We start from the raw sequence: 16,031 nt of genomic DNA, 5'->3' as shown, positions 1-16,031 counted from the left end.
CTAACAGATTTCAGCAGGTTTCTTGGCTTTTCATGCCTTTTTGCGTTGCCCTTTTCTTCATGTGTTCAATACTTATTCCCTGTGTCATTACACTTTATTATACATAACTTTTTTTTTGGACTTATTTGTTTTGATTTCTTTGTATGTGTGGATAAACATTACTTTGATTGTTACCGACATCTCGTGTACATTTCATGTAAATTTCATGCCATTAGAAATACATTTACCTTACATTTATCGTGGGTCCACTCTTTTTTCTGTAACTTTGAGAAAGGCTGGGAGTCCAGCAGAAATGTCAGTTTTGCTCCAATAAATAATTTTTATGTCCTGCAAACAGTGGTGTAACTAGATATTACTGGGCCCCACAGCAAATTGTTTTTCAGGCCCCCAAAATGTCTAAAGATTGACATGTTTTACCAATATTTATTGAAACTGTATATGAATTAGGGCCTCATGGGGCCCCTATACCTCCTGGGCCCCCCAGCAGCCGCAGGGTCTGCTTCCTCTGTAGTTACACCCCTGCCTGCAAACATACAGTATATATATATTTACTCAGTAGAGATGGCACACCGCTTCTGTTTTATACTCAGATACACTGTAAAACTTCATAAAGAACTTCATACATTGGTGAAAGACGAAGGCTCCTGTGCGGAGCCGAAACGTTGGATCACAAATAAATCTCCACTTTCATTTGAACTATTGACTTGATGTATTTCCTTGGAGTGCTGTCAATCCCTGCATTTTGTCTACATACTTCTCGGACTAGCACCAAAGTTTCTGCATACTAATGGTTGTGCATTCCATTCTGGTTGATTTTATATATATATATATATATATATATATATATATATATATATATATATATATAATGTAATAATTGTAATTTGGATCTCCATACTAAAAAAACATGTACAGATGGAATGAACCCAATAGGGATTTTTGCCATCAATATGGATTTAGTGTCACATCTTCCCTGGGGTGATGCCATGGAATACCAGGAAGTTGGGAGTCTAAAGACTGGGTAACCTGGGGTGTAAGCATATACAGTACAGCAGTATTGAAGTCAGATGGTAAAGGAAAACGCTAATAAACTCAAAGAAGTGAATACACAAGTAATGCTGCTCTCGATGAATATACAGACTTGAATACTAGAAATCGGCAGGCAGAGACACCAGCCAAAAAGTTGAGGCTGGCAAAGTCAAGTAAAGTCAAGGGTCAGCCCAGGAATCAAAACAGGGGAATCCAATAGCAAGGTGATGAGGCAAACAGGAACAAGGCAGGAAACTGGAACAGGAACAAGGAACCAGAAGGGGTGATGAGAACTTGGGTACTAGAACACAAGATTAGGAGTCACAAGAACCAGAGGCAAGATCACAGCAAAAGCTTATTGACCATGCACTGGCCAAATGTCAAGGGCAAGTTTATAAAGGGTCAGAATTAAATGATGAATTACAGATGGGGATAACGAGATGGGCAGAGATAAGGCAGAAGACAGGAGTATAACAGATACAACAAGAATTTACAGCAAGACAATACTAAGGATCTCCAGTTGCACAATAGGTAAATGCTCAAATAGTTCTGCACAAAGTCCAGAGTTTGAAACCTAGAAGTCCTGACAATCAGGCAGCTTAGTTACTATGAAGTACTTATTATTACTTGCTTAAACTTGGAGATGTTTCTGTACCACACTATTGTGTTACCACCCCACCCCCACCCCCACACTCAATAAAGTCAAACTTTTGTTCCTTCTGCTTCTGATTCCTTTGGATGAAATATTTATTTTTTACTTTACTAAACTATTAGACATGCCAACAAGGGTGGTTATTTATTAACACTGGGCAAATTTGCGACAGGTTAGGAACCCATGGCATCCAATAACATTGCTGCATACTTTGTTCCACTTGCAGCTGATTTTAAAAAGATAATCACTGATTGGAGGCTATGGGTAACTACCCATGGGCAAATTTACCCAGTGTTGATAAATGAGCCCCCAAGGTGTCTTTTGGACTTTTGTCAGCACATCAACAGATATTCTTAATCCTCAATGCTTCAAATTCTGCAACAGGTAGGGCACTGCTTCTGCTAATATACATTTGACACATGTGCCCACCTGACTTGCATTGGGATAACTGGCAAGTGCAGGAGTTTCCTTTTAAAGCTTTTGGAGGGTATTTTTGGCTGGGAGTAGGAACTTACCCAGTGAGTGCTTACATAAGCTATGTCCAAGAAAGGAAAATCATGGTTACTTGTATTCCATTTTTAATGTTCCCTCTAAAGTGTGCACTCCTGTGTGTACACACAAATTTTGAGGCCAGCGCACAAAAATGATGGTGTGCAAAAAGAATTTTGTGTGAAAACACAAAGTTTTGTATTAATTCTGACCTGCTCACACAATTAAAAAAAATGTGCACACCAGTTTAAAATGTGTGCACAAAATAATTTTTCTGTACACATTTTTGAGGGAGCATTGTCCCTTTTTCATTCCACTGTTGGAGGTCAACTCTGTGCCGGAATAAAATCTATAAAATTATGATACTATCTATACTGAATTACCCCTAATTTCCCCCTCAGTTGTTCTTATATAAGATAAGATAAGGATTGAATCTCAAATATATGTACTAACATTCGTTCCTGTTAATGTGGCTCTACATACTGTAGTATAAATGATAATCTCAATATGGGTGGATGTCTAGTAAAAGTACCAGGTTGTATAATTCCTGTGGGAGATTGTTTTTTATTAAGGGGGTGGTTAAGTATGTTATAGAATGGCCAATTCTAAGCAACTTTTTCAGCTAATTACCTGTTGCTACTTCTTCTGACTCATATCAGCTTTCAAATGGGGGTCATTGACCCCAGCAGCCAAAAAACAATTGCTCTGTGAAGCTACAGTGTTATTGTTATTATTACCTTTTACTATTTATTTTTTTATTCAGGTCCTCTCAAATCATATACCAGTCTCTCATTCAAACCACTTGGTAATTTGAACACTAGCCACATTAGTTATTGACGGCACCAGTCAGTAGTTTCTTTTCTTAAAATGCCTTTATTAGGACATGGGCTCTGACCCCAAACATTTGGCAACGTTTCAGACCATTCTAGGTCTTTTCTCAAGCCAATAAGACCTAGAATGGTCTGAAACGTTGCCAAATGTTTGAGGTCAGAGCCCATGTCCTAATAAAGGCATTTTAAGAAAAGAAACTACTGACTGGTGCCGTCAATAACTAATGTGGTCTGATTGATCGGATTGGAGGTGGAAACCGTTGGACATGCATCAGGTTAAAGCAATTTGGAGGTGAAGGGTGCTGACTGTGAAGCTTGTGAATTTGAACACTAGCCACCAGATAACTGCTGCAATTTCAAACTGGAGAGTTTCCAAAATAATTATAAAAAAACCCATATAATAGAAAAATGACAACCAAATGCAAATTTTCTTAGAATATTACTATACTGAAAGTTAATTTAAAGGTGAACAAACTCTTTAATTTGAAACACTGAAAATACATTACAACAAAACCAAGTATGTCAGTTGTATCCGTTCACTGACCATAAAGCCGGCTGAAACAACTGATTCCATTTTAAATCCTAACAAGTAGACTTTATGCCTATGCCTACATATGGTTGCCACCTTTTCTGGAAAAAAAATACCTGCCTTCCTATATATTTATCTTTTTTTCCCTATTAATAACATTGGGATCAACCATCATTTTTACAGGTCAGGCCGGTAAAATACCGGCCAGGTGGCAACCCTATGCCTACATTAGATCATGCAAACAACAGAGAAGGGGCATACTAAAATGGCTGCCGGAGTGTACAAATTACATTTGGGTGCTTCAGAGAACAAAGACCCCCCCCCATCATGCTTCAGTATACACCCTAAATCACCCTCTCAATTTCTAAACCTGCCTCCAAGACATACATAGTTACATAGTTAAATTGGTTGAAAAAAGACCAAAGTCCATCAAGTTCAACCCCTCCCGCCCCCCTCGCGAGTGCTCCCTCCTCCCCACGCATGCACACCATGCTGGAATACTCACCTATGCGAGCCCAGCTCTGCTCCCGGTGAGGCGCATCAAAGCGGCTGGGCTGTGCCACCCTAGGCCCGGGCCTTTGTGGCCTCGCCACAAATACGGGCCTGTATATAGGTTGTACCTCAAGGAAAAATCAGCCCAGTGCTCTAGGAACCCAAACCCTTCCTTCCTAAACCAAGACTTGAGCCACACATTTAGCTCCCTACCCTCCTGCTGCTGGTCTCCAAACTATATGACCCAGTAATGGCCTGCTCAGTGAGAAAGAGACTCGTTTTAAGATTGTCCGTCGACACAGGCAATTTGCTCACAACCCCCACAGAGATAAGCAGTTTGGAACTCTTGTTCCAAATCTGCATACATATGGCAGACAGGGCACTGGCTCAGATCTTCACTCTTGGCAGCACTCATTATGCCAATTACAGATCAAAAACAGGAACCGACCAAAAAAATTAGAGATTAGGTCAAACTTTTGACCTAGTTTGAACCTCCTTTAGTTTGGAACTCCTGTGTTTGTAACTCCACTTACAGAACACTCACTTAAAAAACAAATACTTAAGAGAAACTAACCACTAGAGCAAGCTCCACTGGAGTCCCAGGGGTTCTATTTATGTTGTCGGTTCAGGTGCACTTATTAAACCTCACCCACCTATAACTGAGGGAAAACTAACTGCAAAGTAAAGCAGTTTGTGGCAAACGTGCTGTAAGCACAATAGCACACCAAACTTTGTATTTAGCACCCAAGACAGAAAAAAACAATAAAAAATTAAAACATAGTACTTAAATATACAAACCTTACTTTAAAATAAACAAACTTCACTAAAAAAAATATAGCAAAGCTTAGAAGCCCTGCTATAAATGACGTAGCACCTATGCAGTAAATGAAAATCGGTTTTACTTTCTTGAAAAAATAATACACATTGTTTATGTAGAGACATCTTTTACTTCCCATAATACTGTTTAATACTGCTATAATGTGTTGCAGGTGGAGGTCAAAGTAAACAAATCTGTTCATTCAATGATGTACTACAGAATATCAGTCTGGACAAAATTCCAGGTGCTGGTGTACGCCCTGTGAAGAACTGGCAGACAATATCAGAAATCTTTGTAGACATGTCCCTGTACACTGTTGTCGACTTGGTGAGACCAGCATCTTTGCTGTTTATGAAACATCTGTGTTGTAGCTTTTAATCATAGCTTGTTATCATATTATTATTATTACTTATCATTACTGATCAGCAACATTCAGGAGTCTTCCTGTATTATTATGCTCTGCCTGAAAAAACTCAGTTCTGACAGATACACTAGAATGAGTTTTATCAGCAGTGTAACCTATAAGAAAGAGGATCACATTCTACCATTGAGGCCGAGGGATCTTAGTGAGATTAGTTTCTTTGGAAAGGATGAGCTGCATGTCAATGATGTCGGTGCAGCTGTTTTAGGGGAAAGGATGGCTAGAAGGTTGGAGATTTTAAACTAGATATAAAAATGGTAATTGCAGCGAGAAATTCAGTGAAAGATAGGTTTGTTGATGATCTATGCATAAAAAAGTGAGTGGAACTATTGCAAATAAGTAAATAATTTACAAATCTGGTACCAATATTACATTTATGGTTATAATGCAAGAAACTTGGCTGGTAAAATGGGAGAGCTGGAATTAATTGCACTGGATCAGAAATATGATTGGCTGAATACTGTAAGTCACATGGCTGAGCAGTAAATATAAAGGTCAATGCTTTGTTTTGAAGGGAAAGGGAAAGTTAGAATGTAGGGTGGCATGTCTGTATGGTACGCATAGTTTAAAACCGTTTGAAGATTTAGGAAGACTTAGGTTCCCCAAAAATTATATGTTTTCCAATGAAAAACTAGTACAGCACCTCTCCAACAAAAATTCCCTCTACTCCTCTGTTTGAAACCCAATATAAAGGAAGTATTGGTAAGAAATAAGAGGGATCTCGCCTTATGGATAAGATTCAATTTGAGATGCAATTCAATTCAGCAAAACCTAATGGTTTATCAAATGAAAACTCAATTGAAATCTATGGGAAAAAACTGGAACTGAATTTGGATGAATTTTGGAAAAGATTTTTCTCCTCAAATTGAATCTCGGCCATGTATTTTCACATGGTAAATCATGGTATAACTTTTTCTCACTGAATTGAATCTGGCCCATTGTATGGTGGAGTAAGTGAAGAGGAAGAGGCTTGGCTCTTGTTTCAAATATATGAGGCTGCTAGTCTGGGGAGTGTTAATAATGGGCTAATCTAATTACCCAGATGTTGACTGGAGGAACTGCCAGGATAGATAATGGCAACAAGTATATAAACTTCCTATATGACAATCATGATTTAGCTTGTTGAGGGCCCTACAAGAAATGATGCATAATAATAATACAGAACATATAGCAAATGGGCACATACTAGAACACCTGGGTTATAGTGATGATAATATTATGTCATTTAATATTTGTTGTGAAGTACAATCATACACTTTTCTTCATTGTATACAATAAAGGAGCGAGAGTTGCAGGACCCACTCTGTAGTGACACAGCTGGCTCAAATCACACAAGTCAATGACTGAATAAAGCTTCCCCATCGGATTCTAGCTGAGTACCTTATTCAAATAAAATACAAATAAAATGATGCCATAAAGCAGTATTCTTAGAGAAATAATTTAAAAAAATTTAAAAAAGTTTAATTCATATATTAGGTTCTGTAATCCATTTCCAAATTTGATAAGGTGCAGTAATGCTTCACATACATTCACCAGATATCACCCAATATTCTGCACACTGGGACAAGCCAAAATCATGCCCTTATCTCCCTAAATAAGGGTGATACTGTGTACTGATGTGTGCACTGCACAATGATCATTATGTTATATTCTGTGTGTAACCATGGGTGGCAATGCACATTTTAAAATTTAAATACTAAAGTTTTCAAAAAATAAACTGTAAAAAAAACATTGCTATCCATTTAACACAATATTATCTGTTGTTTCTTTCAGGACACAAGTTCCCAAACACTTATAACATATGTCTGGTTAACTTTGGTAAGATTGCATTTTCATTTTATAACAATCAATTATTATCATTAATGATGAGCGAAAAGCATTATTATCCATTATTATATTTAGGGGCTGATTTATTAAGGGTCAAGTTGTGTTTTCCACAAAAAAATTAAATTTTCGAGGGGATTTTTCAGTCAAAAATCAATTTTTTTTAGGTTAAAAAAACTAGAAAAATTCTAGTTTTTTTAAAAAAAAAAAAAACCTCACCATTTTTGAGATTTAATATACCCAACCCTGGAAATAGCACCAATCTGAAAAAAAAAATACCCTCTCAAACCTGTCGAAGTCAATGGCAGAGGTCCCTTGTCCCTTGAACCATTTGGAGTTTTTTTATGAGGTTTCTGCTCGAATACCCGATAAATTTTAGCACTTCCAGTTTTTTCCCTGCTGAAAACTCGATTCATTTGAGTTTTCGGATTGTTAACCCCAAATCGCTTATTTAAGTTTTTCCTCATTATAAACCATTTGAGTTGTGAGTTCATTAGAGGTTTTAAAAAGCTCACATAACTCTAAACTCTACCTTTGGTAAATAACCCCCTAAGTGTTTGGGCGACTATTTTTGTTGTGGCAACTTTTCTGTAGCAAAATATATTGGAGTCTATGGAGCCCCTTAAAATGCATTAATGTCAATGGGCGTTTTTTTCTCACTCCAAATGCATTGAAGTGAATGGATGAATTTTTTTGGCAGCAAATTTTTGCTGCAGTTTAGTGAAAAAAATCGACCGATGGTGAAATGCAGAATTTTGCTGTGAATGTATGCATGGTGAAAAGATTCACTCATCACTAATTATCATAAGTATATGACACTTGCATACCTCCCAACTGCCCCAGTTTTTCACGGGACAGTCACAATTTTGACAGCTCAGCCCACAGTCCCAGATTCTTAGTGAAATGTCCTGACTTTCTCTTTGATCTCCTGCACTGAACAGCCAGACAAAATACAACATTTCTGAAATTTAATTAAATTAGAGGCTCTTGGCAGAGCACTTAGATACATTTGTAACAATTTACGATAAGCAAAGATACAATTGTGATGAGGCTTTAAGTTTAAAGGGCAATTTCACCTTTATTAGCAAAACGGTAATAAAACTTAACAAAACCTGAGCCTAAAACCCCCAGGAATGTGTTGAGACATTCCATAACCTGCCAAATTTTGTAAAATGGACATGTTAGGGGGTATGGCCACAACATGGGCATGGTCAAAAATGTTCACCGTGCTGTGTGCAGAAGATCTTTTTGTCCCTCTTTCTATTTTTTAAATGTTGGGATATATATCCATTTGACTAGATACATTGACCCAGCCAGGGTACTGCCTCAGACTGTGAAGTGTGGCAATTGGGATTGCCATTATAGTGCCACATATATTAACATTATACTATCCATTGTGTCCGATCAAATATTTTAAGGTCTGCAGTTTCTATTTCTGTGATGCTGTTTTAGCAGTTTGTTTATGTAGGGTGTAAAGGGAAAGTTTTCTCCTGCATATGTACTAGTTGGTGTACCGTGGTACTCTCAGACAGATTTGCATCTATTATTGCATAAGAGACCGTAACCAGAGCAATAAATAAAAGTAGGCAGAAAAGGCACATGCCTAGGGCATTGGGGTGGTGGGGCACTAGTCACATACCTATTCTGCCTATTTTCTACCTGAATTCTGTCTTAGAATGCTATAATACTGTATTTATTGATATACGGTTTACTTTTGTTTTGTATTATTCTTTTTTTCTAGGAATGGACCAATGAATTCATATCCTGGAAGCCAAATGACTTCTGTGGGATTACGGACTTTATCACTCTGGGAGATACACTTTGGAAACCAGACCTATACATTTATGAAATGTGAGAGTGATACAACATACTGTATATTGTGCTGTCGCCTACTGCGATGTTGATGGCAGACTGAGGAATGTTGTCACTGCAATTAAAAATGATTGCATTATCAATCTATGTTGAATGTTTTAGGCATGTATACACATTATTTAGTGATCAGCAAAGCAGCAGCTTTATTAAGTGTTCAGTTTGTTCTGCGAAACAGTTGTTTATACAATGAGCATCAGGGTAAAAGAAGAACTATTGTGTTCTGACCTGTCTATTACAGTGATAGCTGCATTTCGAAAGACCAGTCAGCACTGCTCTTTCATATACACTTTCAACATTTTACCTTTAACAGTTAAACTTTTATGGTGGTGGCATGCAGGCCCAAAATGCAGCGATTCACATTGTTGCTAGCAATAATGTGAATCGCTGGCGGGATGGCATTCCGTGGCTTTGGATTTCTGATGTTGCCTGACAAGAAAAGCCTTAGGAAGGTGGCCCATGGGGAGATTAGTCACCTGCAACAAATCTTCGCTACTGCAGGTGACTAATCTCCCCAAAATGCCTTCCCACCGGCAAGAATGTGAATTTCTGAAGCTGCATCACAAGGAAACTTCGGGCGACTTCGAAAAACCAAAGCGACTCAAATGCCATCCCACCATCAATTTACATTCTTGCCAGCGGAAGGCATTTCAGGAGGGTAAGTCACCCGCAGTAGCAAAGATTTATCGTTTTGCGACTAATCTCCCTGTATGCCACCACCCTTACCATACTGTTTTTAAAAGACCACTAACACCAAAAAAATTTAACTGTTTTAGTGGCATTTAAATATAATGTGCTGTCACCTTCATATAAATAAGCAGTAACTTTGTAACCATTGGGCAAGAAAGATAGAAGTGCAGGACAAATAGAAGTGCACACTTGACAAAGGGCCTAGCCCAAAACATGTAGTGTGACTTTGGATGTTCACCTTAACAAAAAAAAAGGATTGTTTTGCAGTCTCAGACTACTGCCGTGGATTTATCCTGCACTTCTATCTTTCTTGAGCAAACAAATTAGGGTATCAACATCGGGCACCCTGCAAGATGACCAAGAAAGCAGTTGGTATTGGTGAGCTACAGTTCATCTTATATACTTTGGAATAACCATTGGGGCAAGATTAATACGGCAAATGGGTGCAGGTTATACAACAGATAGCAGTTGTGTAGAATACAATGGAATATAACGTTGGATACAATGTTCTTATGCACAAAGATAGACAGAGGTGAAATGTGATTTATGACTGGTTTTTATATTTTGGCCTAATAATGTCACTGATGGATTTTTTTTAAAAAAACAGTGTAAAAATTACACATGTGGAGTTAGCCTCTCTAGAAATTACTTACAATTTCATATACAACGTAAAAGTACAATTTTTAAAATTGTTATTACATACACAAACAAGCAGGCAAACAATATTATTGCCACTAGGCCTTTTAAACTGTTGTTTGCCCCTCTAAACAACTTTTTTTAAAAAAATACTCTAAAATAACAATATATATTTTATTATACAGGACAGAGTCAGATGACAAAACCCCAGTGATTCCTTACACCATTGTACAGAATGATGGCAAAATCATTATTTCCAAGCCTTTAAGGATCATCAGTTCCTGCAACATTGATATCTTCAAGTTCCCATTTGACACACAGACTTGCAGTCTGACCTTTGGTTCTTACAGTTACACTGGTACGTAACAACCTGCCAGTACCTACACAACAAATTCCATCATCTTTCAGCATTCAACTGTTATAGTTTCTTCTTTATTTGGAATGCATCCTAATCATTTTGAAAGAAATTAAGCAATTGCAAATCTATTACTTGGATGTTTCCAATATAAATAATGCAGAACTCACCAATATGATTATAAATGTTCCGTTTTTTCTAATCGTTAATAACTATTAAAATAAAGAGCAAGCCAAAAAAATCTATAAAACTGATTTCTGAATCTTGGCCGAATTCTGGATTTGGTGCAGCCCTAAAAATAACCACAATAACCATAGTTGTTTTTCATCTCATGAGAAATTGTTTTCTGTTGCAGTGAAAGATATTGTCATGCTTCCGAGCCTCAATTCCTCTGATGTCTACGCAAGCTCTATGAACATTTATGTAAGCAAAGGAGACTGGAGCTTGTTGAATATCACAGTCATAAACCAAACTTTGATTACTGGTAATGAAGAATTTAGTAAAGTTACCTATATGGTAAGAGAGTTGGCAAAACATTTCATCCAATACACGTGTGATTAAAATGCAAAAATGGCATCTTCAGAGGCAGAAAAATACATTGAATATATTAAATAATTAAACTAATGTCTGGTAGTATGCATACAATAGGCTTTCAGGTTTGTGGGCATGTTAGAAATCAAAGAGCCCAATTATAACTAACAGCTAAGGTTACAGTTTTAAATATATCACTGGATGAATGTGGAGTGACCGCTGGTATTTTGGGATGACAAATGATTTTGGTGTTCTTGCAAGCAGGGGCCTGCTGCCTCAGGCAACAGCAGCCCACAAGTTATCAGGGACAGCAAAAAAAGCCTTTAAGAGCAAAATTCTGTTTTTTAAATGGAAATTTTGGCTATTAAAGTGCAGAGAATGCAATTGTGCTCTTTGCACAAGTGATGCAGCCCCTCCCCCCCCTTGAAAATCTTGCTTTAAATTTGCCATAGACAGCTCCAATTGTCTTTTTCATTAATTTGGCAATGTTTAGAAACCAATGTAACTTTTCTTATTTTTTATACAATCAATTGTATACAACAATAGTATACAAGTGAGTTTTTGAAAGAATAATTCAAATTTGGGAGTATAAGCTTAAAAAAATGTAATTCTGACATATTTTTACAAAGATTCTCATTTATTCAGGTCATGATATACAATATCTTGTAGAATTAAGTCAAATGCAACTGGACATTTTGAGTTTTTTCCTTATGAGATAGGGAATTCCCCAGCATTTAATCAAGGGTAGTAAAGTCACAGATATCCAATCACAATGGTTCCATTTGAATTCTAACATTCATAAATTGGCCCCTTAGACTTTAGTACTGCTGTAACTCAGCACGTCTTAAAACAGTGAGACCCATTCATGAACAGGTCTATATTAACATACCCTATATTTATGTAGGGTAGAGTTGGATGGCAGCTGTATTAATGAAGGCCACTGCCTTTGCATACAATAAACTTGGTGTTTTAGAAAATACTAGGGAAGTGAACAGAGGTGAGGAAAAAAGACAAGTAAATTAATTAATGTTGAAGCCGTGAGCAACATTCAGAAGTAAAAGGAGTTGGGGAGCAACACTAGCATGAAAAATGTTCTTGGGGTGCCAAATAAGTGCTGTGATTGGCCATTTGGTAGCACCTATATTGAGACTCTGTTTGGCAGTGCACCTGGTTTTTATCCAACTAAAACTTACCTCCAAGCCTGGAATTCAAAAATAAGCATCTGCATTGAGGCTACTGGGAGCAACATCCAAGGGGTTGGAGAGCAAGATGTTGCTCACAAGCTACTACTTGGGGATCACTGAGCTAGGGAATTGTCTGTAACCTATTCGTGTGCCCTAGGGGGTCTAGACTGTATATGCTGTTACCTTTCACACAGTTGTGTGATCTTGGGAGTTTGCCATGCAGTACATAATTGCATTTGCCATAGCCTTTAATTTCTTTTTATGATATATATAGAACTGCAGAAACAGCAGAACCAGTCTGTAGTTCTGATCAGCAGTTACCCTGCCTAATGTATGAGCTTTATCCTATAGGGGAAAAAATCCTGCATTAAATGCCACATGTACAATTTCTCTAAGCACAATTAATACAATATTTCTAGGGTGTACCCTTTTGTCGGGTATGTACATCAGAGATATGCCCTGAAACTTAGTATTTGACACAATAAATGCAGGGGATCTTCCTATTTGAATTGCCTTGTGTGCTGGTTGCTTTGCAATATATTGGTGGGGGTGCCACTTCCCCTATTTAGGTGTACTACAATTTCAGGCTTTTTGATTGCACCAATACGCTCAGTAAGAAATATCGCAATCAAAGTGCTGAAATATTATTCAATGCATCACCACACCCAATACTCTCGGTAATAAGTACAGAAATGAAAAAGCCTTGAATTGTAGTGAATTACCATTTAGCAGAATGGCATAAAATGTACCGCACAGAAGTCAGAGATGGCATAGTTGATCTCAATTATGTGTCTTAATATCTTTTTACTCTTTTTATTCCTAGATAACGATAAAACGGTCCCCTATTGTTTATGTGATTAATCTCATCATCCCAGCTTGTTTCATGGTTTTCCTGGATGTTGCCAGTATGTTCATACAGATGGGCTCTGGGGAAAGGCTTGGATTCAAAATAACCATTGTTCTGGGGTTCTCTGTGCTCTTGCTGATTTTAAATGATATGGTGCCTAATTCTGACAGCTCCCCTATTTTAGGTGAGTAACATGCAACATGACTGAAATCACATTATGACTTTTTCATTGTCATTCATCTTATTTATCCTATCAGATTGTAAAAAACACTGAACTCTAAAAAAAAAACTGGTAGGGCAGACGCCAATTGATTATTAGTTGAGTTGCTGCGTGATGGAACACATGAAAGTTCATCACTCATCAGCTGCAAATTATAAGGCCCGTGGGTACCAAAATAGGTATTGTATTTAAGAGGTCATTTATGCCCACAAGCACAGTTGTGTTTCCCGGTCAGCTGCACATAAAATCTCATTCATCAAAGGCACTTGCTGCAAAACACGCTCCTTGCACTTTGGAATAGGAGTCAGGAAGAACTGAGTGACACCGAGTGCAACCATACAAAGTAAATGTCGTCGACCCTATTCATACAAATGAACCCTGGAGCTACCACCATCTCTGGACTAGGCAGTAGCTCCAGGATTCCCTCAGCACCCTGAGATATTGGGCACAGGTTTAAGTATAAAAAAATTCTAACCGAGTTTTTCAGTGGCTTTTAAAAGGTGTTATGCACTTCACAAGAGTGCATGTCTTTTTTTTTTGCGAAAGTGACATCTGAAGTATAGTGTGCACATCCCGAAGCTCCACAAAAGTGTCTTATACCTTGTTAAGCTCATTGATCATGTCCAACTGAAAACTTGTCCAGAACTAGGGTTTTACAATGAAACCACAGTCCTTTGGGTTAACATGTCTAGTTTATGCCCTTCGTCTAACCACTTTCCTTATCCTCTGGAGCCCACTTTTTTTGAAGAATTAATTAATTCTTCAAAAAATCAAGGCTTGGATTCCCTTTAATTGCCTTCTCTGGCTATTTATTTGCTATTCTTCTTTCCTCTTTTTCTTTGTCATGTCACACATATAATTAGGTCTCTTTCTTTTTGTTCACCCGTTCTTCTTCTTACTCTCTCATGTCTCTTTGACATGATAAAACAATTTGCACAAATAAGAATAAAAATTTGTATTTTGCAATGTAATATTCTTCCTTAAACTGTTACATTTTAATTGCACATTGCCCACTTTTACGAAGTGCTTGAAGGTGTCGTAATCTTCTGGAGAGAACATAACAACCTTTTTAGTAGTTTTATTACATTCACTGCGCACTGGTGAAAACTATAACATTTGCAAACCTTCTTCCACTGTCGGAAGAGGTTGCTAAACAGTTTCCGGGTCCGCAAACACTATATTAAATTCGCACAAAAGTAAATTTGTTCACGCAAAGGCATAACTTTTCACATCAACCTTTAAAAATTATGAGTTTTTTCTCCAAAAAAATAAATCAAAAGATAGTAGAAATGTATAAATACATTTATTAGGACATTACAATGCGTTTTGTGCCTGTTGGGGAACTTACTCACTTTACAAATGTATTTGTAAATTTTTACTACCTTTTGCGCAAAACGCGTTTTGATTTATTTTTTGAAGAAAAAACTAAATTTTTGAGGTTGGTTCACATATTTCCACCTTTGGACTGAGGTGAACTGTGATAATATCCTCCATTCTATGATTTTTTGTTATCTTATTAAATGTATTATATTTTGGTAGTGTTAAGAATCGGCTTTCAGCACCATTCCTGTTTTTCCTTTTCACATTGCAAATATTTTTTCCGTTATCAACTTTTATTACATTCCCCCATTAGAGTCTGCTTCTGTGACTGATTCACCATTTGCTTGCACATTTAAAAACCATTTTTAATCCGTTGCACACTAATTAGCTGTATGTTTGTTGACACAGGTATATTCTGCACTGTTTGTCTGGCTGTAATGGTGACCAGCACGATTGGTTCCATTTTAACCAACTATATGTTGACACTATCAGACACGCGGCCAAATGTACCTAACTGGGTAAAGACTTGGATCCTAAAACGTTTAGCACGTGTCCTGCTTTTTAAGTTGAACAAAGATGAGAAAGATCTTGCAGTCTCAATAGACACAGGTGAGTATGAAGAGAAATATGATCTTGGCAGAGTGAGAGAATACACTGAATATATAGCCTTTTCTTTATACCAGTTATGTCTTTGGCAGATCCGAATGTTAGGAAAACAGATAACCAGCCTGACATGGCGCTACGAAAGAAAACAGAAGACTCCGTAAAAGCGATTAAAGTAACTCTGGAAGTGAGTTTATTAAAAAGATTGTTGGCTGCGGTTCTGAAGATACACCAAGACCTGAATTTGTCCAGGAATGAGCAGGATGCCAAATCAGAGTGGTACCTGGCTGCTCTTGTAGTGGATAGGCTGATTCTATTTTTGTATTTAATTATTGTCATTGTAATATTTTCTGTTGTTATTATTGTCTGGACAAAATAACTTATATCTATAAACAAAATTACATGCTGCCATAACGCTGGTTTAAGTTTTGGTTGGCACATTATAATACAATAATTGTACTGCTTCTTCTAAAAAATGCAATTTAAATTATAATTTAATGAAATTTGCTTGTGTGTCTTTCAATTTAATGTAAGGTGATATAAAGAGTTAACATTCATCTGTGTCAAGTCTATCCTAGTTGGGAGGTCTGTGGCCCAGGTTTTAAGTATTCCTTAGTTTCTTCCTCAGTACTTCATAGCCGCCCTAGGGGAACACTTCTCTTTTATAATCTTTCTGCCCTTCTGATCATAGAG

At 37.3% G+C, this 16,031-nt stretch overlaps 1 protein-coding gene across 1 annotated transcript; it reads left to right on the top strand.

Annotated features, from left to right (window-relative positions):
- Positions 1-1,469: 1,469 nt before the first annotated feature.
- On the top strand, positions 1,470-15,741 carry LOC108713501 (5-hydroxytryptamine receptor 3A). The gene is made up of 9 exons (XM_018257066.2): positions 1,470-1,560; positions 5,011-5,165; positions 7,033-7,077; positions 8,825-8,934; positions 10,464-10,636; positions 10,989-11,149; positions 13,172-13,379; positions 15,144-15,344; positions 15,434-15,741. Exons 1-9 carry the CDS (start codon positions 1,470-1,472, stop codon positions 15,715-15,717), a joined length of 1,428 nt encoding a protein of 475 aa, XP_018112555.1. The 3' UTR covers positions 15,718-15,741.
- Positions 15,742-16,031: the final 290 nt, after the last annotated feature.

Source organism: Xenopus laevis, chromosome 4L, assembly GCF_017654675.1.
Source record: "Xenopus laevis strain J_2021 chromosome 4L, Xenopus_laevis_v10.1, whole genome shotgun sequence".
Lineage (NCBI taxonomy): Eukaryota > Metazoa > Chordata > Amphibia > Anura > Pipidae > Xenopus > Xenopus laevis.
Note: the sequence above shows the minus strand (reverse complement) of the source record. Positions and strands in the feature narration are given on the sequence as shown.

What these genes read in the sequence shown, in the direction of transcription:
- LOC108713501 (XM_018257066.2), top strand. Translation starts at nt 1,470, where the DNA reads ATGGGCAGAGATAAGGCAGAAGACAGGAGTATAACAGATACAACAAGA. An exon ending in GACCTATACATTTATGAAAT is followed by an intron (nt 8,935 to 10,463) that starts GTGAGAGTGATA and finishes TTTATTATACAG; the next exon opens with GACAGAGTCAGATGACAAAA. An exon ending in TTAGTAAAGTTACCTATATG is followed by an intron (nt 11,150 to 13,171) that starts GTAAGAGAGTTG and finishes TTTTATTCCTAG; the next exon opens with ATAACGATAAAACGGTCCCC.